The sequence below is a fragment of the Musa acuminata genome, chromosome BXJ1-4 (genome assembly GCF_036884655.1).
Source record: "Musa acuminata AAA Group cultivar baxijiao chromosome BXJ1-4, Cavendish_Baxijiao_AAA, whole genome shotgun sequence".
NCBI lineage: Eukaryota > Viridiplantae > Streptophyta > Magnoliopsida > Zingiberales > Musaceae > Musa > Musa acuminata.
The window spans coordinates 5712542-5736136 of NC_088330.1; the positions used below are offsets into that span (position 1 = coordinate 5712542).

The 23595-nt window shown below is 38.9% G+C and overlaps 5 protein-coding genes and 1 long non-coding RNA gene across 9 annotated transcripts; 2 read left to right on the forward strand and 4 right to left on the reverse strand.

Moving 5' to 3' along the window:
- Positions 1 to 1065: 1065 nt before the first annotated feature.
- Positions 1066 to 4753, reverse strand: LOC135643577 (uncharacterized). 3 transcript variants are annotated; one of them, XM_065160703.1, is made up of 3 exons: positions 4111 to 4753; positions 1454 to 1625; positions 1066 to 1344 (listed from the first exon to the last, which is right to left on the reverse strand). In XM_065160703.1, the coding sequence occupies exons 1-2, from the start codon at positions 4660 to 4662 to the stop codon at positions 1533 to 1535; spliced, it is 645 nt and encodes a 214-aa protein (XP_065016775.1). In that variant the 5' UTR covers positions 4663 to 4753; the 3' UTR covers positions 1066 to 1344; positions 1454 to 1532. The 3 variants fall into 3 exon arrangements, with proteins under 3 accessions (XP_065016775.1, XP_065016784.1, XP_065016778.1); XM_065160712.1 differs by having other exon boundaries at positions 1454 to 1680; positions 4111 to 4752; XM_065160706.1 differs by lacking the exon at positions 1454 to 1625 and having other exon boundaries at positions 4111 to 4749.
- A 728-nt stretch (positions 4754 to 5481) lies between these two features.
- On the reverse strand, positions 5482 to 9538 carry LOC135643586 (probable WRKY transcription factor 4). Its single transcript, XM_065160724.1, has 4 exons — positions 9036 to 9538; positions 6801 to 7498; positions 6584 to 6724; positions 5482 to 5891 (listed from the first exon to the last, which is right to left on the reverse strand). Exons 1-4 carry the CDS (start codon positions 9522 to 9524, stop codon positions 5651 to 5653), a joined length of 1569 nt encoding a protein of 522 aa, XP_065016796.1. The 5' UTR covers positions 9525 to 9538; the 3' UTR covers positions 5482 to 5650.
- Positions 9539 to 11690: 2152 nt separating this feature from the next.
- Positions 11691 to 12443, forward strand: LOC135643608 (nodulin-related protein 1-like). The gene has a single exon (XM_065160776.1). It carries the CDS (start codon positions 11898 to 11900, stop codon positions 12303 to 12305), a length of 408 nt encoding a protein of 135 aa, XP_065016848.1. The 5' UTR covers positions 11691 to 11897; the 3' UTR covers positions 12306 to 12443.
- An 18-nt stretch (positions 12444 to 12461) lies between these two features.
- LOC135643611 (uncharacterized) lies at positions 12462 to 12990 on the reverse strand. The gene is made up of 2 exons (XR_010498319.1): positions 12851 to 12990; positions 12462 to 12711 (listed from the first exon to the last, which is right to left on the reverse strand). It is a non-coding gene; the product is annotated as an uncharacterized LOC135643611 (long non-coding RNA).
- Positions 12991 to 13162: 172 nt separating this feature from the next.
- On the forward strand, positions 13163 to 17033 carry LOC135643603 (EID1-like F-box protein 2). Of its 2 annotated transcripts, XR_010498318.1 has the most exons (4): positions 13163 to 13486; positions 14257 to 15113; positions 15478 to 15557; positions 16717 to 17033. XR_010498318.1 is itself a non-coding variant. In XM_065160764.1 (3 exons), exon 2 carries the CDS (start codon positions 14347 to 14349, stop codon positions 15109 to 15111), a length of 765 nt encoding a protein of 254 aa, XP_065016836.1. In that variant the 5' UTR covers positions 13163 to 13486; positions 14257 to 14346; the 3' UTR covers positions 15112 to 15113; positions 15478 to 15811. The 2 variants fall into 2 exon arrangements, 1 of the variants encoding a protein (XP_065016836.1); XM_065160764.1 differs by lacking the exon at positions 16717 to 17033 and having other exon boundaries at positions 15478 to 15811.
- A 105-nt stretch (positions 17034 to 17138) lies between these two features.
- On the reverse strand, positions 17139 to 23570 carry LOC135643598 (probable leucine-rich repeat receptor-like protein kinase At1g35710). Its single transcript, XM_065160752.1, has 11 exons — positions 23216 to 23570; positions 22150 to 22297; positions 20505 to 20576; positions 19769 to 19840; positions 18404 to 18475; positions 18177 to 18320; positions 17996 to 18076; positions 17832 to 17903; positions 17677 to 17748; positions 17502 to 17573; positions 17139 to 17423 (listed from the first exon to the last, which is right to left on the reverse strand). Exons 1-11 carry the CDS (start codon positions 23298 to 23300, stop codon positions 17336 to 17338), a joined length of 978 nt encoding a protein of 325 aa, XP_065016824.1. The 5' UTR covers positions 23301 to 23570; the 3' UTR covers positions 17139 to 17335.
- Positions 23571 to 23595: the final 25 nt, after the last annotated feature.

The window sequence follows — 23595 nt, forward strand, 5'->3', positions numbered from 1 at the left end:
ACATCAGCACGGAGGATAAGATGGTTCAGCAGAACAGGAAGAACGTAGGAATCGGATGTTGTTAGGTTATGCATGATTACAGGGTCACGCATGCAATGAGCAGCTTCTCACAGACCAAAAGACAAGACTCTCTCAAGTACCCTTAAAGTTGTTGGGAGTGGCCTTCTTGCCATTAGAGCTTCCCAGGTTTTAAGATGCTGCCTCCCCTGTGACGCGAGGCACGAGACACATGGGAGAACCCAACGCTGGCTGCTCACCTTTGCCTCAGGTAAAAGCCATCTCAGAAAAGGCCGCGACAAAGACAGGGACTGAGGAGTTGTGCCTTTTGTTTCCCAAGTGCATGTCCTGAGACTCGGAATATAGGGTATTGAGATGGTTCGACGGAAGAGGAAGAACGCAGGAATCCACAACCGGATTCTCATATTGGCCATGACATGGTATCCAACACACGAACCAAGATTAATCAGCATAAACGAAACGAACCATGGGAACGCAAGCCCATGATCGAGTCCGTCAGGTAGAGGACCTCGCCTGCACCACCCACACCCGCTGTCGAGGACGCCGCCGGCGAGGAAGCTTCGACCGTTGAACGGGTGTCTTCGTGGGCTTGACTTCAGCCTTAGGTTACTTCTCCTATGGTGGTAACTTATCACCCTTGTAAAACTACATTAGAGCATATTTGGATATTTGATCTGTTTGCTGTTGTTTTCATTTCAATAATACAATTGATATTGAAGATGTAAGACAGTTTATTAAAAGGTCCTGACTTAAATCCCATCTTCGTCACTAACCTAAACTCTTGCGAAAATTTAGATCTGCAAGGGAGATATTGCAAGGCTCTGTATCTACTCGTCTTATTTCACCAGTTTTTCTTTTTGGAAGAACCTGGGAAAAGACTACAGATACCCTTCATTCCTTTTGATGACACAGATCAAGAAGTCACCATCTACAGCTTGTATCTAATAATGTGAGATCATTGAGGACTCACATATATCCATCAGGGCATGAAAGAATTGATGAACAGTTCACCAAACCATAAACATAAGAAAGATGATATTTTTAAGCTGACGCCAAACTCTGGTAACTATATTTCTTATTGATTCGTAACAGCTTTAGAAAAATAATTACCCCTCAGGTTTGTACACCAATGATGTGAAGCCACAGTCCTTAACACATCAGAGAGAAATTGACTACCATCAGGAGACAAACATAATGCAACAGCAAGCATCACATTTTCATCCAACAGCCATAAAGATTTCATGTACGCTTCGTAACAGGTATTCGGTAACCCGCAGCTATGATATGATTCATCAGAGCAATTTGATTCAACAACTCCCGTATCCTCTGTAAAATGAGAAAGAACATACACCCTTTCAGCGCAGAGTGAAACATCTCATCATCTTGTTCATAGTAGCAAAAACAAGCACAACCACACAAAAGGGAAAGGCTCAACCTTTTACTAAGTAAATAATCTGCCAATGCTTCTGCAATCCACAAGCATCAGGTACCAAAGAGGATCCCCAGATGATCAATCATGGCTCATTTAACTTCCGTGAGCTTTTCTTTCTTTTACTTATTTGTACATGACGATTAGGAGCATCTCTAATGCATAAACAAGCATTAACCTGATAGGAGTATCACCCGAGAGTAAGGGTCGGCCAATCTTGCCATATGGTGATTCTGCCAAATACAATTACAGGTTCCTCAAAGACTAGACCAGTGACCTCACTAGATACGTGACTCATAATTCTGCAGTTGGCTATTTGCCACACAAGCAATTATTTTATGTAAATACGTACCTCATTATCTCATTAATTTTTCATTTACAATCTTAAACCCAAAAAATTTCACAAACAGAATCAGCTTAATATATCGATTTGCTTCACTTTTAATCCTAAGGAAAGCAATACAGCCCTTCGGTTTGTAACAAAACATTTAGTCATTTATAGCTCGTCTATGCTGAAATTTACTTTACACTATAACTTTAGCTACTTGATTGTGGCAATTACAGAAAGCCATTAGTACATAGAAACATCTTCTAATCCACTAGACACAAAAATTGTTTCTCAAGGACTTCATGTGATTTTGAAGTAGTTATTGTTGTCAAAGCTTTGGCCAAGATACTACACAGATATTAAACTTCAAAGACGATACCACCAATTAATATTGTTCTATCAAGGCATTATTAAAGATGCAGATAATCAAGAAAATGACTGCAAAATCAACCTCAAAGCCTAATCATTATACATGCATTTCAATTCCAGGTTTGCAAAATCAGATTTCTCAGCACCATGAGCATGATTTTATACATACATAAATGACCTCTAGACAAATGCCAATTGAGGTTATCATTTGCACTGAGAATTAACTCTACCAAAGTTACTAGAAACAAACAAAGCTTCTTGTCATGTTTGAAACTTTGAATATGCAATTTGTTTGTTACAATTACAGTTTGAAGAATCAGCATTGGAATTGAGATCAGCTAAGGATGATATTAAGAGGATCAGCATGATATATGTGATCCGATCAGTGGGATTAGAATCAGATGAGACAATTACTAAAAAATGAAAATAATTTTTTTTAAAACATAGAATAAAATACGAGATAACAAAAAAAAGATTATTAATTATCATATTCTAAAAGATATTAATCTTTTTCAAAAAATGAAACCAAAATATAAAAGATAAAAACACTATAGAAAATAACATAGAACAATTCATTAGAAATACTTACTATCATTTATTACTAATAACTATTTTATGTATCCTAGAAAATGAATAATAATAAAAAAATATTAACATATCAAATAGTCATACTAAAAATCCAAAATTTATCAATTTGTAACTTAAAATATTACTATAAGTCACACTTTGTTTCTCTAATCACCATGCAAGTATAGATTAGATAAAAAAAAATGGGGCTTAAGTCAAAATCCTACGACTTTTCCATTCTCTGTAATAATTTTCCTATGTGCTTAGAGATTACAGGTTACTCCTTATCCTTCATTTTCCTCTCCCTATATTCTCTCTCTAGCTTACATGATGGTGGACATGAATATTATACTAATAGTTGTAGATGATAAATGATATAGTTGTGGAAAAAAACTGTGGTAGTGTCTCATTTATTTTACATTCATGGTCACATCTTGTCTTCCTTCTATCTTAAGCTCCTTTTTCTTTTACTTCTCCTCCTACTCTCCTCTTCTTTTTCTTCCTTGAGGTTCTGAAATTGGCTAAAATTGGCCGAGATTGATGTGTTGAATTGATAGAGAATTTCCACAGATTTATAACTATACAGCTAGAATTCAACCAAAATTGATGATGCAGATATGAGCCAATCATGAGTTCAAGAATTTTGGCCCAACCCGGGCAGGGACTAGATCTAAGAACTTGTGTATTTGCCTAGACCTTGACTGACTGAGGATTACCGAGTAGCTGGATGTATATTTTTTTTTTCCCTTTAGCCTCATCACAGTCTTATGCTCAATTGGGCTTATCTTGATCATGGGAGCAGGAGGCATGCACAGACAACGGACGGGTGGAGTTTTGTCTCCACAATTAAACATACAGTGCCAACTATAAACCCCTCAGCCAAAGAAGATACACAAATTTCTAGCTTTTGTTCCTAGTATTGCTTAAGCACTCTATATCTGTTGGTCACTTGCTTGATTTTAGTATTGGAAAAGCTTCCACCAGAGATAACTTTGACAAACACTTAGTTGTGTTCTATCTTGCAAGGGATCTGCAATAGAACCTCACCGTTCTGTCCATGCAATTAGCAGATCGAGGAGGACGTATCACATTGGACTCTCTTAGCTAGCCACCCCGTACTGAACCAAGAGATTGTTGTTGGGTAGGAAGAGAGGATTTTTACGGCATCACGAAGACTAGAAGCCTCTTTAATCTAAGATATCTGTTTCAATTTTGGATAAGCAAAGACGACGCATCATCATGGATGATGACACGATTTACATATGCACCAATTCAAGCTATTCGTAGCATCCCTATACCAACGGAGGAAACTATATGCAATCATAACAAAGATTGACAATATGCTTAATTATTAGCAAAGAAATGATGGACTGCACGAAAATGGGGGAACGAAATTTACCTGATCCTTCTCTGAAAGTAGGAGAAGAAGCAACTCCTTCTCCCGCCGGTGCCTCCGTTTCATATACATCAAAGCGCCCACGAATCCGGCCACTGCCATGAACGACCAAACCCCCCTTCCGGTCGAAAGACCTAATCCTCCTCCTTTACAAAGTGAGATTTTTGCACGGATCACCTCAATCCCCGACCCGATCAACCGCCTAGCGGAATCCGAGAGCGGCCCCCATCGCGTAGGTCGCATCTCTCCCACCTCTTCGTACCTCATGGGCCAAGATGACGGCACCTCGACGACCCTAACCTGTTCTTGGGGAGGTATGGGAGGGGCTAGGACTGGGAGTGAGTCGTGGCGGAGGTAGAGCCCCTCGTGGAGGGTAGGGGGGAAGATGGAACAGTCGTCATGGGTGGAGGCGTCGGTCGCTACAATCTCCCACCCCCTCCCGTGCTCCTCTGCCGGGAGCTGCGCCACCGCCTCCCACGCGTCCGCCGCCGTCGGCGCGGCGGCTCCCTCACTGCTGCCGATGGGGAACGGCGACGTTTCGTCGGGGACGTCCATCGCCGCTGCACAGCTTAGATGGGCAAGGTGAGGATATGGTAATTTGCTCCTCGCTCGATTCGTAATGCAAGAAACGAATGGCAGATATTTTCTTTGGATTTTTTTTCCCTCTGAAAAGATCAAATAGGCCTCATGACGGCGAGATATGGGAGTTGCGAATCTTAAGGCACGGACTGAACCTCTCTTTGTTTCTTTTATTATTATCCCTCGTGTTTTATTTAAATTTATATACTAGTAAGATCTGACAAGATTATTATCAGCTAAATTAACAAATATAATATTATTTTATGCTGTTAAATTAAACATTTTTTTATTTTTTATATCAAAATATAATAATTTTACATCCTTTCTTCCTTTTTTAATGTATTTTTTGTTTTTTTTAATCAAAATATAATAATTTTTTCATCTTTTTATTTTTTTTAAATATTTTTTATTAATATAATAAAAATATTTTTTATTTTTTATTTTTTTTAAATATTTTTCATCTTTTTACATCGAAGCTAATACCGACACAAGGATGAGACCTATTACTCGTGCAATAATATACTAATCAATCCGAATGTTTCAATAAATATAGTTAAATATGTATTTCAGATTTTCTTTATTTGTAAGAGAGTACTGATCAGATGAAATAAAACAAAACTTTCTTTCTAAAACCAATAATAACTATTAATTTTAATTAGCTAAAAAAATAGTAACAAAGATAATGCAGAAGCTAACCCAAATTTTGGACATAAGAGGAAAACATATAAACAACCATTTGTGTCACTTGATGTTGTACAAATAATATACAACAACAACAACAACAGTGAGCGTCAATGGCATAAGGAGTGAAAAGGAACATTACAAATGAACAATAATCATCAATGGATACATGCAAATACATAAATAGCACATAACAACAAAAAACTATGGGCTATAAGAACTCATTTTCAAGCCCAGCTTTGCTCCAGTACTCGAAGATCAAAACAGCAGAACCTTAAAGGATCTAGGTGACTTGATGTTCTTCTTTTAATTGGAGAAGTGCAACTGGGGTTTGATCGTAGGCTTTGATGTCTGCAGATGTAAGGGAAACAGCAGTCACTCTGCTATGGCTGCTATTTCTAGCAGCTGGAACATCATGGTTATGTTTTCCCTCGTATGACGTTATTACAGACTCGGGATCTGTTGGAGATCTCTCGATATGTTTCCTGACACGGCATCCTGCATAAGTGCACTTATAATAGCTCCTGCATTGTGATCATAAGCATCAGGTCACACTGAAAATGCTCAATGTCAAATATTTTGATGCAGGTAGCTACTTGTTTAATGATAGAGATCACAGAAATAGTCCATGCATGAGGGCAGTCATGATCGATAGTGGGAAACACAAAAAACAATTTAAACAAATCCAGTAGTTGATATTCATCAGGCTAAGTAGCAATTTTAGCCTATTCGCTTGCAAAGCCAAGGCTGTATGCACTACTCATGCTCCCTGCTCAGCATGTCTTTCACATTGGGCTGCAATCTTTATCAATCAATCCTCTTTTGAAGTTTATATTTTCACCCACGGATAACCTAAGACTTCTGGGAGCTTGTCGAGACTTACCCGATAGACGCAGGGAGGGACGAGATTTACAGTATGACTAAATCAATGATATCTTCCAGGTCTGTCTTTAGGCAGCTTAGTGCTTCTCTGAATTTTCTTTTTTTTTTTTCAGTTTGTAAGACACTCGTAAGGATCCACTAATACAGCGGAAAATTTTATAACCATCCAAAATGCTCGAATAACCTGGAAATTTTCTGCAAGCACTTATATGCAATCTCTATGCAAGATTTAAAGACATATTTCAAAATAACACCAAAATATACATCCGGTATACATGTAAAGCATATCATTGTAGTTAGAACACATCATAAATTTATACTGAAAAAATATTACCTCGGATGAGGATTCCCTTTCACTGTTTTTTGCCCATATTTGCGCCATCTATAGCCATCATCCAAAAGATCAACCTCACTTGTTGTCTGCACAATGATCCTAGGCTCAGTCAATGTCCTTTGAGAAGATGCTGCTATGTTCCTGCAGATCAACCAAAGATAATCTCACAAGCTCAAGAATAGGACCACAATAATTCTAGTATGGAACTCACACATACCTTCTTTTGGCATCATGCTCAGTGTCATCTCCCTCGTCTATCCTAATTGTGGCCGCTTCTTCACTGTCACTTGACCCAGATAATTGTTCAAGTGTCCCATAATTAGATTCTCGATCCCTTCCAGAAGCTGGAGCAGCAGTTATGTTGTTCAGTTTTCTGAAATTCCCATGACAACCCCGAAAGCCTGGTTCAAGATTGCCATGGTCCCCATTCGTCTCATCCAGTCCACAGGGCAAATTACTATCTACTTTGGTGCGTTTATTTGGTGTAGGACGTTGATGATTATGTTGGCCCTTGTAGATTATCTCGGTTACTTGACCATCTACAGAACGTTCTACCTTTTTCGTAACTGGACATTTTGGATGGGTGCATTTGTAGTAGCTCCTAGGATAATTACTCCCTTTCACGACCTTCTGACCATACTTCCGCCAACTGTAGCCATCCTGAGCAGATTTATCTACAATGGGGGTATGAGGCTGAGATTTTTTATCAGATTGGGAACCTTCTGCAGATTCTACTGCAATATAACTTGGTTTAAGAGTAGGAATCTCCTGGATCGGTTGCTGTGACGAGGTGGTTGCCGTTGATGCTAGGGAAGGTGATGGGAGTTGTGTCTGATTCAGCAATCTAAAAGGAGACTCTGCAGCCTGGGCTGTGACTTGAGCAAGGGCTTTTTGGTGGGACATTGCAAAATTTCCCTACATGGATCCCAGTAAAAAACAACTGATGGATTTACAAAAAATAAAATGTTTCATAGACGAGCATTACTTGATTCAGAAACTGATACAAGAAGAAGATAACAAATATAATGTCTGCTCAGGTGCTAGTAGTGATTCTGAAAGAAAATTACATACAGAAGTCCAGTGACAAAGACCATCATGAGATATCAACAGTCTAATGCCTCCAAAGGTCAAGACTAGCATAAATTTCTCAGGTTTCCATTTGAAGTCATCAAGTCATAAAATTTTTTGCTCTAGCAGTTCCAAGTTATTTGCTCTGAGAAATAGTTAAGTTTTCAGGTTGAAAAGACAAGATGCCAGATCTTGCCTTCTTAGATCACCGGAACGGAACATAAGAAACAACCCAAGTATGTATTTTAAACAATATATTGGCTTCTAGGCTATAACCAATTTAGCATCTTTAAACTTCTTTCCCATTACTGCTATCACAGATTGGTGTTGGATGTTCAAAATGCATTAATTTGCCAAAATTAACATAATACTATACTGTTAGAACAAGGGAGAAATGCCTTTGTAAAGTACATACACCGTTACATGGTCTCGAACAAAGCAAAGCTAAGTAGCTTTCAAGGTCCATATGCACCATTCTACTTGTGCTCTTGAGCTGACTATTCCCTTCTTACTCATTTGTTACATATTCTTTTCAAAATTTTAATTTGAACCAAAGAAATATTAACTTTGTAGAACCAATAAGAAAGCCATAATTCCTGCAACAAGCTCCTTGTCAGTTTCACCCTATCAAAACATTAATCTACTCAAAAAGTTTCTCTGTTGAAGCAAGAAGGTATATGTCTGTTGAAAGCTACAAAAGACACTTGGATCATGGAAGAAATGGTTTTCTTGTTATCTTCCTCGATCAATTTTGCTTTGAGAAACACCAAAAACTAATTACTTGAGATGGTTACTAAGTTTCAAACCTAAACAACCAGATTGCTTCTTGAATAAGTATTGTCTTGAATAATGCAGTCTCGATGCCTCGATCAATCACCTCAGTAATGATCACATATTCGCTACATCTTATATAAACACTACTCTAAAGATCCATGGTGGCCAGCTGTTCTAAAATTTGTTTGCACCTATTCGAGTGCCAAACTACCACTATTCTTTATCAAGCAGTAGGCAAATGCATTTATATACTCCAATTAGCAAATTGGTTGTATCCATAGCTCACCATCAAATTGAAGGAACGTGCTCTGATGAGATCTGTCCTGAATATAGATTTTAGTCCTGATCTATACAAGAAGTTGAGATTAAATCATTCGATTTATGTACCATTAATAGATTTGAAATCTTTAGTTTGCAAGCATTTTGAGTAACCACAATCATCATAATGCCGATTGAAAATAAAAAGGAACAAACAAGTTGAACGATGAACTCGAGACATATCACTAAGTGCCATCCGAAATGCTTAGGGCATCCGAACCTTTCTTCTCTGTCAAAACAAGAGCGGCAACAAATTCGCATCTCAAGATCAGATTTTTAGGGAATCACATACCTGGCCGGGTGAAAAGAAGGCAGGAAAGTCGAGCAAGCTGGCAGGGCTCAACCCGGGCGGCACGGCGAACACCTGCGGCTGGCTAATAGCCAGGCTCGGCGGTCGATTCTGCCCCGACCGGACAAACCCACTACCATTCTCCGCTTCGTCACCGCTGAAGCGCTTCTCCGCATCCTTCCCCTGCTCCCCCGCGGAGCCCGCTGTCATCCTCACCGCCGCCGCCGCCACCGGAGAATTCATCGCGCCAGCGAGAAGCTGGGTGAAGGATCGGCACTCCGACTCGGAGTCGTCAGCGAAGAAGCTCGACACCAGCGTCAGCGGGCCAGGGCTCGCCTCCCACGCGCCCCAGCCGCTGCCGCCGCCTTGGAAGAGGCTCTCGAGGGAGGGGCGGGGAGGGAGGCTTACGGTGGGCCGCGGCGGCACCCCCGCCCCGCCTTCTGGAACAACGACGACTCCGCAGCTGCTATCGCAGCTCCCGTTCTCCGCCATCACATTCGTATCGAATAGCGCTCTCTCACTCGATTATTGCAGTTAAATATGAATGCGAGCTAAAAATGGGAAAGATAAAACCCCCATAGTTGCCACGTTAAATTACCATATTTACCCTTATCCCTCCATGCCGTATGCCCGAAAACCGACAACGTTGGAGGGTATTATGGGAACTCTTTAGACGTTAGTTGGCGGCGGCTGCGAATGCGAGGTACACTGGTGGGGCCACGCGTCAGGGAGTGAAGAATCAGCGGTTGGGATATTTACCACGAATCCGTACGATGATTAATGCGAAAGGACGTTCAAAAACATATTATTGGATGACGCACGTGTTCTGTCAAATGCGGACAGATTCTGGATCTCCTACAAGCAGTTCTCCACTACGTTTCACCGGAAATCCGCTGTGGGAGATGGATGAACGGATCCCGGCCGACGCGTCCATCACGATAGATACTCGAGGAAATGACGGTCATGATCGTTGTGGATCGATCAATTATCTTCCCATCAACCACTGCACTGTACCTGTACCTTTCACTCTACGACTGCCCGCCTATGGTTTCAAGTTCAAGACTAAGCAGCCCGGAAGACATAAGTTAGGTCTTGTGTTGTCGCTGTCTAACACGTATGGGTTCCGAGCAAAGCTAATTTAAGTTCAGTATCTGAACTTATCAGAAAGATTGATAGCAGAAGAATGAGTCTGATAATATCGCATATAATAAAAAACTATGTAGAGATTCGAAATAAAAAAAATTATAATATATTTAAATCGTTGGAGAGAATCTTAGAAACATATAGAGATTTTTTTATAATGAGCTTTGATAATCATCGATGTTAAGTGAGAAATTAATCGATCGTTTGGATATCTATTGAATCATTAAGTATTATGATTGCCACATATATGTTTATGTTGATTTGGTGAGAGAGTCGTGGTTGATGTATCAAGATGAGGCTACGACTTTGATACTGATGGACATAATGTTTGACTGATGTGTTGAATTGATAAAGCATCTAACGAGATAAAATATGGTGTTGAATTATTTGTATGTCAAACTCTTTATCATTAGTAAAAACCACTAAGAATGTCTTCTTTTTTCGTCACTTATAGTAGGAATATTCATCTCAATTCGGAACTGTGGATATATTATGTCAACAAAATTTAATTTTTTTTGTTACGTAAAAAATTTTCTCTAACCATATGCGACTATGAGACTAATCGTAAAATATTCACATGAGCATTCTTTCGTCACTTTCCAATCTTACTTATTGTCGAAGAGACTATACATGAAAATATCATCGTAGAAGATCAAAATATTATGTGTTATTAGAATTTCTTGCATAGATCAAACTCAAATCAAATCAAGTTGGCCACCGTGGTTATCAATCACTAATCCTTATAAAAGCTAAAGAAACCTAACGTAAAAAAAACAAAAATTTCAAATTGAGATGCGGATAGAAGTCGGAACATGAAAGATACCGTGAGGAGAAGAAGAGAAATATATACTCTCTTATGCTGCACTTAAATTCATTCTAATCACCACATCACATCCTAATGGAATTCAGTCCTTGGATAATCTTTATATATATAACAAATCAAGGCAAATAAAATTCATGTGATTGGAAAATTTTGCTCCATTATTATAGTTCAACAACACAAGGTTCTAATGAAGTTTTAAAACTAAGTTTGACCGATCATATCAAAGAAATAAATCTTACTGATAAAGAGAAATATATACATTTGATTGAGAGAAATAATATAATTAAGATTATTTAAATATCCTTAATTTAATATTTATTATTATTTATCTAAGATTATATATATATATATGTTAATTTTGATATTATAGTTATTTTAGATATATTTTATCTCTTTCTATATGTATCACTGCAGGCGAAGATAGGAACGAAGGAGGCCCCAAAATTTGCTGTTCCACGGACGAGAGAAAAAGACAGACCTATCCTTTACCACCAATCTCTCACACTCGCGCGCGTGGCCTCACATCTCACCTTTCCCTCAGTAAGTAACGTGTGTGTACGTACAGAAATAGCCCACGCTGTTCACGCTTAGAAACGAAGCTTCGTGAATCATCTCGTCCGATGCCAACCAACCACGCAAACTTTGGAGGATAGGATATTTGTATTGGAAGAAGAGGCATCACCCAATTGACAACCACATAGTCAACAACTACTACATAGTGGCCATCTCTCTCTCTCTTATCCTCTCTCTTCCGGGCTTCGGAACTCCCCTTCCATTCCCCTTGGATTCTTAGATCTCTGTCCTTAGCTGCAATCTTTCCCTTTTGTTATCATTAGTTCCATTCGAGGCCGGCAAATCTCTCGAAAACCCAATCGATCTTTGATCCGAAGCACCTTCCTATGGATTCCGATCATCCTGCCAGTGGAGAACGCAGCGCGCAGAGCCACAGGCATCAGCCAAATCCATCGCATCTCCTCTCCAGTGCCAAAGTGGTGGCCGACGCAGCCAACTCTGCCCTCCGCCACGAGACCGACAAGATCGATAAGGCGGTGGCGGCCGGAGCCGCCGCCGACTTGCTCGGCGCCGCATCCCATTACGCGAAGCTGGAGGACGGGAAGCTGGGGAAGTACGTGGAGCAAGCCGAGAGTTATCTCCATCAGTACCACTCGTCCCCCTCCGCCCATTCATCCTCGGCTGCGGCGGCGCATTCTTCTTCGACTCACTCCGGCGGCGAGGCCCATGCTGAAGGCGGCGGCGGGTTGGAGGACTACATGAAGATGGCTCAGGGCTTCCTGAAGAAGCATTGACATCTCATCCTCTACCTTCTGTGATCTATATATTCTGGATGATGATTTTAGCCTGTGTATTTGCTTCCAACGATGTTGTAATTTGTATCAGACAATCAACTCTCGTTATGAAGGTAGATCGACTGGATTTTTCTTCTATTTCTTCTATATTTATGATTGTATACTCTGATCATGAGCGCCTCTTCTTCTTCTTCTTTTTTCTTTTGGTACTGTTCTTGTCGTGTATTTTCCTTCTTTCAATGAATTAGTGGTGTGATAAATCCATCCTTCCAATCCCAAAAATAAAAACAAAGTCTTTCTCGATCATTAGCAGGTCTCGATTCTATTAGATTTCACCTTTGTTATGCTTCGTAGATACAAAGATTGACAAGATCGAAAACTAAAGGAAAATAAAACCCTGTGATATCTGCAATTTTGGAGAAATCCATGAATTGCTGCATTAGCTAAAATTTAAGGGATCTTTTGGGCAGTGAAAGATGGATCAAAAAGTGGCATATTACCAGATTTCGTAGCAAATCGATATTAAAAGCTAATAAGAAGCTTACACTCATTGAAGTCAGCAAAATCTTGTGCAGATTTCTGGTGATTGCCCGTTTTAGATGAATCATCCTCCCCTTTCAACTCGATTTGATGGAATGGTCTCATCTTAGAGGAACGAAATGCTCCACCGTATGTGGTGCGGCTTCCATCATCCAATCCAATGGTGTGTCCGCCGTTTGCGTGACAGAATTGTTCTCTTATCATGCGCGGTATCAATCAATCGTCTGGTGCGGTTGGTCTGAGCCGAGCGGTCTGAATTAAATATGCGAGCACAGCCGACACTGCTAAGCAATATCTGCTTCCTCTTCTCTCTCTTGCCGTAGTTTCCTGCTGTCGTCTCTCCTCACGGAAGGACAACTGGACGGTGTCGGATTCGCCTGTCGGACGAAACTGCCCCCGGAAAAGGACAAAGTTTGGACGAACTTGTCCATGGATCCGATGGTGTTTCTGTGATTCCGCGCTATGTGAGCGGCTCTCTTTTTAGCCCACTGCTCTTCCGTCGTCGCTAGGCGCTCTGAGACGAGATCGCCCCTCTTCTGAGCTCTTCCTCGACTGTGACCGAGGGGTAAACGAGAGGGTTTTCTCTTCTCAGTCACTTGTTCTCGGAGTAGGGAGGAGCGGGAAGCGGTTTGATGCTTCAGGTGAGAGATTTTTTTTTGGTTTTATGCATGATTCTCCTGAAAAAAAGTATGATTTTTGGTTTCTTTTTCCTAATTTTTGAGAGTGTTGTGATTGATCGGCTCTTCCCCCCCTCATTTGGTCGATCTCTCTCGATCCGGGACTGGAAATCATGGGTGGGGTGGGAATGGACTGCATGCATTTTGGGAACTGTTCGGATCAAGGAATTGTAGGGTCATTTGGAGAAGAAACTGGCGGCTTGAACCGATCGGAAGTTTAGATGCTCTGGATCGGACAAGAAAACCTGGAGAAAAGGTTATGTCAATGTTGATCGGTGGAGAAGAATTTGAACCTTATTTCTGTAGCAAAGGCCGGATTGAAGAATCGAGTCCATGCGATCGTTTTTTCTTGCATCATCTGAATAAATGCATGGGTTTTTAGGTATAGATCTGCATGAAGTAGTGGAAGCTTTTGTCGAACATTTCCAGTATCATGTGCATTAGTTTTATGTTATGTTAAGCCATCCAACTGAACAGAAACATTGCTCATGCTAAGTAAAATGCAAACTTGGAATCGATCAGGAGATGCAATTGCAACATTAGTAATTGCATGTGCTACTATTTTGGTATAATCTAAATATTTGCACTTGTTCCTAACATGTATTGGTTGATGTGGACTTTGTATCAAGCATTGCTTGTTTGTAAAATGAGTGAACCTTTGAAAGAAGATCATGTGTGTTTTTTTAGATGAGAGTGAGGAAGTTACTCATGGAACAGTGATTTTTTACTTGCAGAAGATGAGCAGGTTATTCGATCAGTGAGCACTTGTTTGCTGGAGAGGTATTGAGGCATGACTGTGTAATTCGTTGTGGATTGTTGGCAAAATGTTGGTACCAAAGCAATATCGATGCACCCATTCGGCTGCTTGCATATGCATCAAAGGTCACCTGAGCGAGGATGCCATCTTTCTTGTTTTTGAGCATCTGAACTGGAATCCTAGATTGATTGCGCTAATGTCGTGTGTTTGCAAATGGTTTGATGAGATTGCCAAACGGATATTGTGGAAAGAGTTCTGTCGAACAAGGGCCCCAAAAATGATGCTGGATTTGCAGTCCTGTGGAAGTCATAGTGTCGATGGAAACTGGAAAGCACTTGGAAAGCTTCTCATCTATTGTTCAGGTTGCAGCCAGAGGGGCCTCTTTAATATCACTTGTGTCCCAGGTCACTTTGTGCACAGGACTAGGTTTTCGAGGACTTCAGGAAAGAGCTTTCTTATTCCGCAGTGCAGGACAGATGTCTTGTATGTGTGTGACCCTTGTGAACATCTAGATCAAGGAGATGATGGCGATGTAGGATTCTTCCGCGGTGTGTTCAAGTCATTTTCTGCTTCGAAGGTTAGAAAGATGCTGATCGAAAGGCAGGCCAAACTCCACTCCACAGAGGTGTGTCCATATTGCAAGGCAAAATTGTGGAACATGATGCAGGCAAAGATGATACCAAGGAGCGCTTGCATCAGGTTGGGTGCATATGATGATAGTGTTGAGTGTTATGTATGTCTGAATGGGCACATGCTTGGAACAAGCTCTCTCCTGCCACTCTCTGATTCTGACGAGGCATCTGACTTTGAACAGTGCTCAAAATTTGACTAAGGGTTGGTTGTCTTCCTCATGCTCTTATCTTGATGCCTTTACTAAGATTTTTCAACATTATTATGATATCGATGGTCGTATACCTAATGGTTTTAGATCTTGCTTAATAAGTTGTCAAAATTGCCAAAGCTTAGGATATGGGAGAAACTTTATCATAGAATTGGCTAATATAACACCCATTTATATAAACACAGATCCTAGTTTGATTTCAATATGTATACATTTATTAATGTTCACTTCTTTTTCATTTAAGCTGGTTAGTTTACATGCCAAAGTTCTGAGGATAATGCATCTGCTAAAATTTGTTGACCCTCTTCTTCCAGATTTGTAGTAACCTCTTCTTTCCTTTGTTCTCTCCCTCCTCAGGATTTCCAAGTTCGAAGGCCAAAACTCTGTTTGTGAATCTTGGAGTGTTTTTGATCTGCTTGGTTAAGGGATAAAGAAAGGTAAGTGGATGGATAGTTATCAGATCTCCATTTTATCATGTCGCAGGGAATGAAATAGCACAGGAGTTTGTTTAACTCCATAACATGGCAAGATGTTCTTTGCTCTCTCTTTCTGTTTTGTCTATTTAACTTACTAAACTTAGGTCATAGTTTGGTTATCTATGTCACCGAGTAATATGATGCTTCATATGCAATATGTACAAATATCTGCTGCAAACAATAGCAGTTTTACGTTTGACAGCAAGACTTCTTCACATTTGAGTTATATGGTGATTGGTAAGATTGCCCTTTGTAAAGGGTTCAAGTCAAGGAAACAATTTCCTTGCTTACAAAGGTATATTTGCATACATTAAACCTCCACAGACCATACTATAGCTAGAGCCTCGTGCACTAGATCGACGTTTTAGTTCGAATGGACTGCTTTTGCTATGAAGAGGTTGTTCTATCTATTGGCTGCATGCATCTTCCTAAATGAGGTTGCATATCTTTGAAGAGTATGTTCTAGCTAGCATGAAATATTCTCCAAGTTCATATAGGGATTCCAGAATAGTTTCTCTCTCGGGAGTTCGCGCTCATTCAGAGACCCAAATAGCTTTAAATTCTACAGAAAAAATATCATTCAGTTGTGCTGCTGGGCACTATGATTTTTGGTGATTTTCCAGTGTCAGCATTAACACACATCCATTCCAGTTGATCAAATCTTGTTTTGCTTCTTTTTCTATCACTAATCATGTCATTTCTTTATATTGTGAGATCTCTAGTTCCGTAGCTATTTGGAAATGCCTTCTGTGTACTATACTCCCTGTAATGCTCTTGCTTCTCCCAGTATATTCCCTTGAAGTTTTGTATATCGAAGATTCATCGATGAGATTATGACAGATAAAATAGATATTTGCAACGTAACAAAACTCTCAGAATTTATCTGGTGGTGTTACTTGCCTTCTAAGATAGTTGACATGCAAGGCCATACAGTTCCAAGATTGTTGGAAGAAGTGCAGGGATACAACGCCATTCAGAATAGAAGCAGTAATAGAATGAACAACTGAATGGATCCTGGTCTGAAGAAAATATTCTTTTTATATTTTTACGCAAAGGCGAGGATCAAATTGAAAACTGGATTGATTGTTATTAGATTGATATGTTATATATTTGTCTGCAGGAAACATGGTTTTCAACCGAAAGTCACTTGCGGGTACTATGTTTGTAAGGTTGGCACATCATCATAGTGAACAGAGAAGAATGGATGCATTGAAACTAAACCTTGAAGCTTTACTGGGTTTTGGTGGAACTCAGTGTTCACAAGGACCAAGTTGGCGTATCGTCTGCGAACACTGAAATGAGTACGTAGATATACACTGGGGTCTGCATATTTGATGGTAATTTAGTCTTTCTCATAATGCAAACTATGATGGTAATTAGGCATGCTTTTGTCTTGATGTAAACGTACAGCTATAACAGAGAAGACCAAATTTTCTAGCTCTTCTACTATTTTCCCTTGGACGAGTGTCCTTCTACAACCTTAAGTTCTTAGTAATGGATCTTCTTCATAGAGACCGTCAGTAACATAAATGAAACAGGAAGTAGACAGCAAACATAAATATGATATATTGCTTCTTTGTAAAGAAATGAAAAGGCTGCACTAGTCGTATCTGATGCATTTCTACTCGGAATAATCAACAGAAAACATATAGCTAATTAAATACGTTCTTGCAATAGATAATAATAAAAGTATAGGAAAACATAACTTGTAAAGCTGATGACCGATCAAACTGAACTCACTAGAAGAACTCTGTGTCAGTCAGTTCAAGCGTCTTATGCGTGCCCTTTTGCTTTGCACCAGGCTTGAATTGATTACCCTCGATGTACCTGCGTCCAACTTAGGTTTAAGAAACAATGCTGTTTATGCTATCGATTGAAGACAGGTTATCAAAAGAAGAAGCTTACAGCTCTTTCAAGAAGGGGTGCTTATATAAGCCATCTGGGATCCTCCCAGTAAACGCATTGTGGTCAAGATACCTAAACAAACATGAAAAGAAGATTTGAGTGTCCAACGATCGATCGATCGATCAATTTTTGTTCGGTTTGTTAGGATTCGAGAGATTTTAGGCAGTAAACTCACAAGTAGGTCAATCTAGGAATTTCAACAAGCTTGGGAGTTAGTAGTCCACTCATCTTGTTGTATGATAGGTACCTGCATGCAAATAGATAAAATAGGGATATCAGAGTTCTTGGCTTAAATTGAATGTGCTCAAACAATAATGCGGCAAAACTTACAATATCTCCAGATTGGTCAAGTTTGAAATTTGATCAGGCAATGTTCCACTCAATTGGTTATTGTTCAGGTACCTATAAGTCTCATAGTTACACTAGATAGTATCAGAAAAGAGATGCTGATAGAGACAAGTTATGATACTAAAAAAGGTTGCAATTGAACTTACAAGTTACGGAGAGAAGGAAAACCATCTCCGTTTCGGATGAATTTGCTTAAAGTTCCTGTCAAGTGGTTGTTACTAACATCACTGCAAATGGATAAATTAGTCAAATAATGGGTAGATTATAGTGGAACAATCTGAAAACATATAGTTAGCATGTAAATCCGGATCAGGAGAAACTCAATACAGGTGACGTAGGTTCCTGAGAATCCCCAACTCTGGAGGAATTTTTCCAGAAAAACGGTTCATGTGAAGATAGAGATAACGAAGTTCTGGTAGATCTGCAAGCTCCACAGGAATTTCACCTTTAAAGTTATTGAAACTCAGGTACCTGCAAATATTTCAAGATTGCAGACACCCAAAAAATATGCAAAATCTTCAAAAAAATAAAACAAATACACCTTAAATACTTACAAATGCGTCAATTTTTTCAATTCACCAATTTCAGGAGGGATGATATCTTGCAGCTTATTCCATCTCAAGTTTCTAGAATCACCCCCAAAAAAAAGCAAGAAAAATAAAACATCAGTTGATAGTTTATATAAGCTTCCTCGGGAAAAAAAGAAAAAAAAGTTTAGAAGAGGAGAATATCATTTTTGTATAACTTTGATGGAGAATCCTAGTACCAGACTAAGAAACCATCCTTGTATTACCGTCTATTTAATAGGAGTAAAAAATACCAATTGGCAATTTGACTTTGACAAGAAAACTTCTGCATGACACTAATTTGCTACAGCATGAACACAGAGTGCATTGATTCAAGAGTGGATCACCTAGTTTACATGATGCTATTCCATGACATGTGATAGGACAAATGGACATTTAGAAAACGAATTCAATGAAAGTCCAAATTTGAGATGATAAACCCACTGACCGCATGAGACAGGCAACTTTTGCATTGTCACATACCATAATCGAAGAAGATCACAGAATAAACAATCTACACATTGTATCCAAAAGTAGTAATAATAATCTAAAAGAACAGAAACTACCATACTCTGATACTACCATCTAGGACCATTCTTACTGCTTTGTGCATTCCAATATTTCCCATGCACAGAAGTTTTATTTTCTATATCCAACACGAATTATTTTCAATAACATACTTTGTATCCTCCTATAAAAAATGGCAAATAATTTTCTAGAAGGGTGCCCCTGTTATCGTCAAATCAATGTCCACTAAATGCTTAAGAAACTGAACTCCTCAAAAGACATGCAGAAATTGTTCCACTAACTTGATGCATCAATAATCTAATTATATAAAGATGACATAAATCTAAATGCTTAACAAACTGAACTCCTTAAAAATCAGAGCGATTGTTCGACTAACTTGATGCATCAATAATCTAATTATATAAAAATGACATGAATCTAAATGCTGAAACAAGGATTCCAGAAGCACAACCTTTACAGAATCAATTAGGCAAGTTAACCATGAAGCCTGAGAGAATTCACAAGGACAATGCTCAAATGATTTGCAGGTCTAATTGCTGACCAGATTTACTGTCATTTTGGTTGGTAAGGTACATTAAAATTGATGTCCCTCAAGGAAATTCTTCTCTCTGATTAGTCACCAAAGACGAATATCACCTTGTCTTCTTATAAAAAACAGTATCATTTTTAATCAAATTCATCCATATTATTGTTTCAAATATGGAACAGAATTAAACAGAAAGATTGAGCTTGCAAAAGAACAGAGTCAGTGTAAATATAGCAGCATATGCTGTAGGAAACACGGAATACCAAATTACAGCCTTAGACAAGAAGGAAGGAACATACAGTATCTTGAGGTGCTTCAGCCGCCCAATTTGAGGAGGAATGGCCCCTGTCAACTTGTTATTATGAAGATCCCTGGCATTCAAGTAAATTTCAACAGTTATGCTTAATCCACTGCAATATGTGAGTTACAAGCTAACAATCTGGATGTTGCCTTCTCTGTATAATAGTTAAGATTCACAGAAAGCTTGTAACAAGCCAGTCATATGCTCTACTGTTTCTTCACCCACAGGGAAATATGGAAGGGTTGAAGGAGCTTATGATAAGCATGTCTTCTTTAGACTGTGTATTGTATAAACTAAGAGAATCCAATTTCATTATGCATTTCTATACAAGCCAGCCAGATCAAGTTTAGCAGCATATATTGACATAATTAACTGATATATTGATAGAGAGAAAAAAAAAGAAGAAATTATTCAGTAACATTAGCATCTATGTTTATAGGATACCTGCAGAACACAAACATTCATAGATTTAATTCAAACAATAAAGGGAGTGAACACCCTCTACGTGTTTGCTGTCTCATTGTTTATTGTAAACTGGCATACCAAGACTACATTTTAATCAGTATACAATGATGCAAAATACTGGCACCTGATTACATTATAAGGTAAACCTATGATGGAAGCTTGTGGCATACAGAAGATAAATCACTAGGAAGAGTAACAACCAGTGGTTGCTGCAGTAAATATTTTGGTAACTCATAAATTGTAATTGATACTTGGAGAAGAGTTCATACAGTTTTGTCAGGTCCAGGAGATTTGTGACTGCTATAGGAAAAGGTCCAACAATTGATACAGCATAAACTTCCCTGCAAGTCAAGTAGGTCTAAAATATAAGCTTCACATTACAGAAAAACTACAAGAACAATAGTCTTTGAAATTATTCTGTTCAACATTAAATAAATGAAACCATTATCTTCTTTAGTCATGAAAAACTCTCAATTCAACCCAAACTTTTAAAATGAATATCTTCTCCAGAAACACAAAAGCTATCAAATTAAATGTAACTTACAATAGCTTGTTGTTTTATTTATATTGAAGCAGTAAAACTAAGATATCAAATGTCCAAGTTTCTTAATAATGAGAACACTGTGCACAAAAATAGAATACTCTAGTAGCATCGAACTAACATCGGCCACATGTTGAGAAGGAATTGATGTCACTCATTTGTTATGATACAACCTAATAGGATAACCGACTCATTAACTTCGTTGAGCTTGAACTGACCTAAAATACTTAAACCCAAGTTAGTATAGTATACCTATCATACCCCTATAAACCAATCTAAGTCTTTGCGCACTTCTGATGTAAGACTGAACTGGGATATCACAGTTTCCCTCACTTAAGGGTTTAACGTTCTTATCAAGACCCAACACCAATCATACCATAGCATGGTGCAAAGTAAGGTCTAACCTAGTGCTTGTCTCTAAACCATGATGTACCCTCTAGTCTTGTTCATGGATCGGATATCTTTTTTCTACTCAAATCCCTCATCATATCCAAATACTAAGTCAACTCTAGTAGCATTTGTCATGATCCAGTTTGATAGGATAATCATCCCATTGATTTCGTTGAGTTTGAACCATTAACTACAAAATGTTTAAGCCCAACCTAACAATAGTCTTTGCCAACTTTTGATGTGAGACTAAACTGGAGTGTTAAACATTTCCTACATGCATTTTACCATATTTCAACTATGTCACAATGTATATGAACACAGAAATGCTCCATTAGCATCGAATTAGCACAGACCACATGCTGGAAAGGCAGTGATGCAACTAGTTTCTTCTTTCACTCACATTTTATGTGGGTATGCATTGAGCAACAACCATAAAATCCCCTGAAAAGCCTTAAGGTTCTTTCAACAGTCAATTAAAATCATGTAGTGACATGATCATGATATATGGTTGCTATGGAGTGATAAAAAAATCACCAAAGCTGTGAGATCACATGAAATTGGAAATATTTATGTTAACAGTGATTTACTCTCATCATAAAATTGCTTGCAAGCTTAATTTTTATTCCCCAAAAATGGACACAGCTACCTTATTCAAAAATAAAAATGATCAACTAGATCAAAATTTTCATTATAATGATATGAGGACAACATAAATTATCAGTTCAGTCTTCTTCATAAGCTCAACTAAAGGCATCTACAACGACATTCAGAAGACAAATATTCATAATTGAAAATCGTTTTTCCCTACTATACTAGTATTTTTGCTCATAAGTTCTTGAGGTGTAGTTCATATATTAAAAATAGTCGAACAATGTCACATATGTTTTATTAAAAGAAGCACCATGACAACTATAAAAAAGGAAGGATTTTCCTCATGAGAACCAAAGTCTGCAGTTTATTAGTTGGGAAAGATGGATGCTTACAGTTCTGTCACAACCCTGTAATCTCCTTGTTGGGAACATGTAACCCCTGACCATGGGGGAAGATCACCATCTCCACATGGATCATCTCCCACCCATGCATAGACTACCCTCCATCCAAGCGAAGCCTTGATTTCATTCAATGCTTTTACTGCAAGAAATTTAGCTTAGAACCATAAGAACATCAATAATGTCTTCACTCTTTTATTATGTTCCATAATGAGCATCTCAACTTTATTAGATATCCGATTGTAAACATATTCATGTTGTTTCCATATGAGTCCAGACTTCCTTCAGAATTTATAAAAAGGATACATTTTAAAAAAATCCGGAGAAGGTATAGGTTGTTTGGTTATGGAAAAGATCTGCAGGGAAAATCTAAAAAAATGTATGGCGAGGAACGATACCACAGCAAACAAATGACCCGAGGTCAAGGTGGTGCAGCAATGATGAACTAATGTTGATGGTGGCTGTGACAATTGTGCTGGTTTATGCACAAATATCAATATGTTGGGTAAGTTAAGTTTCTTTTCTTTCTAAAGATTTCCAAAACTTAATATAATATTGGCAAATCCATCCAGTAGGCATTGAGATTATATTCTGAGTGCTCAAACAGACAGTCCTGGTGTAGTTACTAATCTCCTAGCAATCTTTATGACTGGAGTTATCCAACTACCATCTCATGGTTAGATGCTTGAAAATTTCTTTATGTAAATGAATCAAAATTCCATGAAATGAATTTTTTTTATATATTCTTTTCGTTCAAAAGAAAGGGCACTGCCTTAAATTCCTTACGAGAAAATGAATCTGACTCGACAATCAGCAATAATTCTAACTCAGTGCCCCTATCTAGTTTTATTTGTATGTGAATTGTGATCAATTAACCGAACCATGATGACCAATTACGGATCTGACTATCCAATCCACCAAAGAAAAAGGGACGATAATCAGTGAATTCCGAACAATCTACCAAGCCAAAAAGCGGGTTTCGATTTCAACACGAAACTACGCGATTCGAACCAGTATCACTGAGATAATAACCTATTAGGATTTGGCGACAAAGGAGTACCGTCTCTCTTCACGGTTTTACAATGCCCCAGTCCCAGGAGGAGGAAGAAAGCGATCGAAGCCACCGAGGTCGAGGAACTCGCCATGGAAGATCTCGATCCCAGCAGGAACTATGGATCCCGAGCGGGTCGACGAGATCACGGTGCTCGTCGCGTTCCAAGACCCCTACCAGGCCGACACTTCTCGGAGTGGATCCTTCCACCATATTTGAACGCCCTGCGACATGACACACGCCCCATCCCGTGTGCTTTAGCAAGGGGTTTTGTGCAATTTTGCCATTAAGATGGCGTTTTGCACAAAACTCCCTCTCGAGCTCTTTCTTGCAAACGTTCTACACAATATTTCGACTCGTTCCCTAACATCTTGTGACCGTTCCAACAT

What these genes read in the sequence shown, in the direction of transcription:
- LOC135643586 (XM_065160724.1), bottom strand. Translation starts at nt 9,524, where the DNA reads ATGGCGGAGAACGGGAGCTGCGATAGCAGCTGCGGAGTCGTCGTTGTT. An exon ending in CCTTCTTTTCACCCGGCCAG is followed by an intron (nt 7,499 to 9,035) that starts GTATGTGATTCC and finishes GGATCCATGTAG; the next exon opens with GGAAATTTTGCAATGTCCCA. An exon ending in GAGCATGATGCCAAAAGAAG is followed by an intron (nt 6,725 to 6,800) that starts GTATGTGTGAGT and finishes GTTGATCTGCAG; the next exon opens with GAACATAGCAGCATCTTCTC.
- LOC135643577 (XM_065160703.1), bottom strand. Translation starts at nt 4,662, where the DNA reads ATGGACGTCCCCGACGAAACGTCGCCGTTCCCCATCGGCAGCAGTGAG. An exon ending in TACTTTCAGAGAAGGATCAG is followed by an intron (nt 1,626 to 4,110) that starts GTAAATTTCGTT and finishes TACTCCTATCAG; the next exon opens with GTTAATGCTTGTTTATGCAT.
- LOC135643608 (XM_065160776.1), top strand. Translation starts at nt 11,898, where the DNA reads ATGGATTCCGATCATCCTGCCAGTGGAGAACGCAGCGCGCAGAGCCAC.
- LOC135643598 (XM_065160752.1), bottom strand. Translation starts at nt 23,300, where the DNA reads ATGGCGAGTTCCTCGACCTCGGTGGCTTCGATCGCTTTCTTCCTCCTC. An exon ending in CTCAGGAACCTACGTCACCT is followed by an intron (nt 18,077 to 18,176) that starts GTATTGAGTTTC and finishes ATCCATTTGCAG; the next exon opens with TGATGTTAGTAACAACCACT. An exon ending in CACCCCTTCTTGAAAGAGCT is followed by an intron (nt 17,424 to 17,501) that starts GTAAGCTTCTTC and finishes AGTTGGACGCAG; the next exon opens with GTACATCGAGGGTAATCAAT.
- LOC135643603 (XM_065160764.1), top strand. Translation starts at nt 14,347, where the DNA reads ATGTTGGTACCAAAGCAATATCGATGCACCCATTCGGCTGCTTGCATA.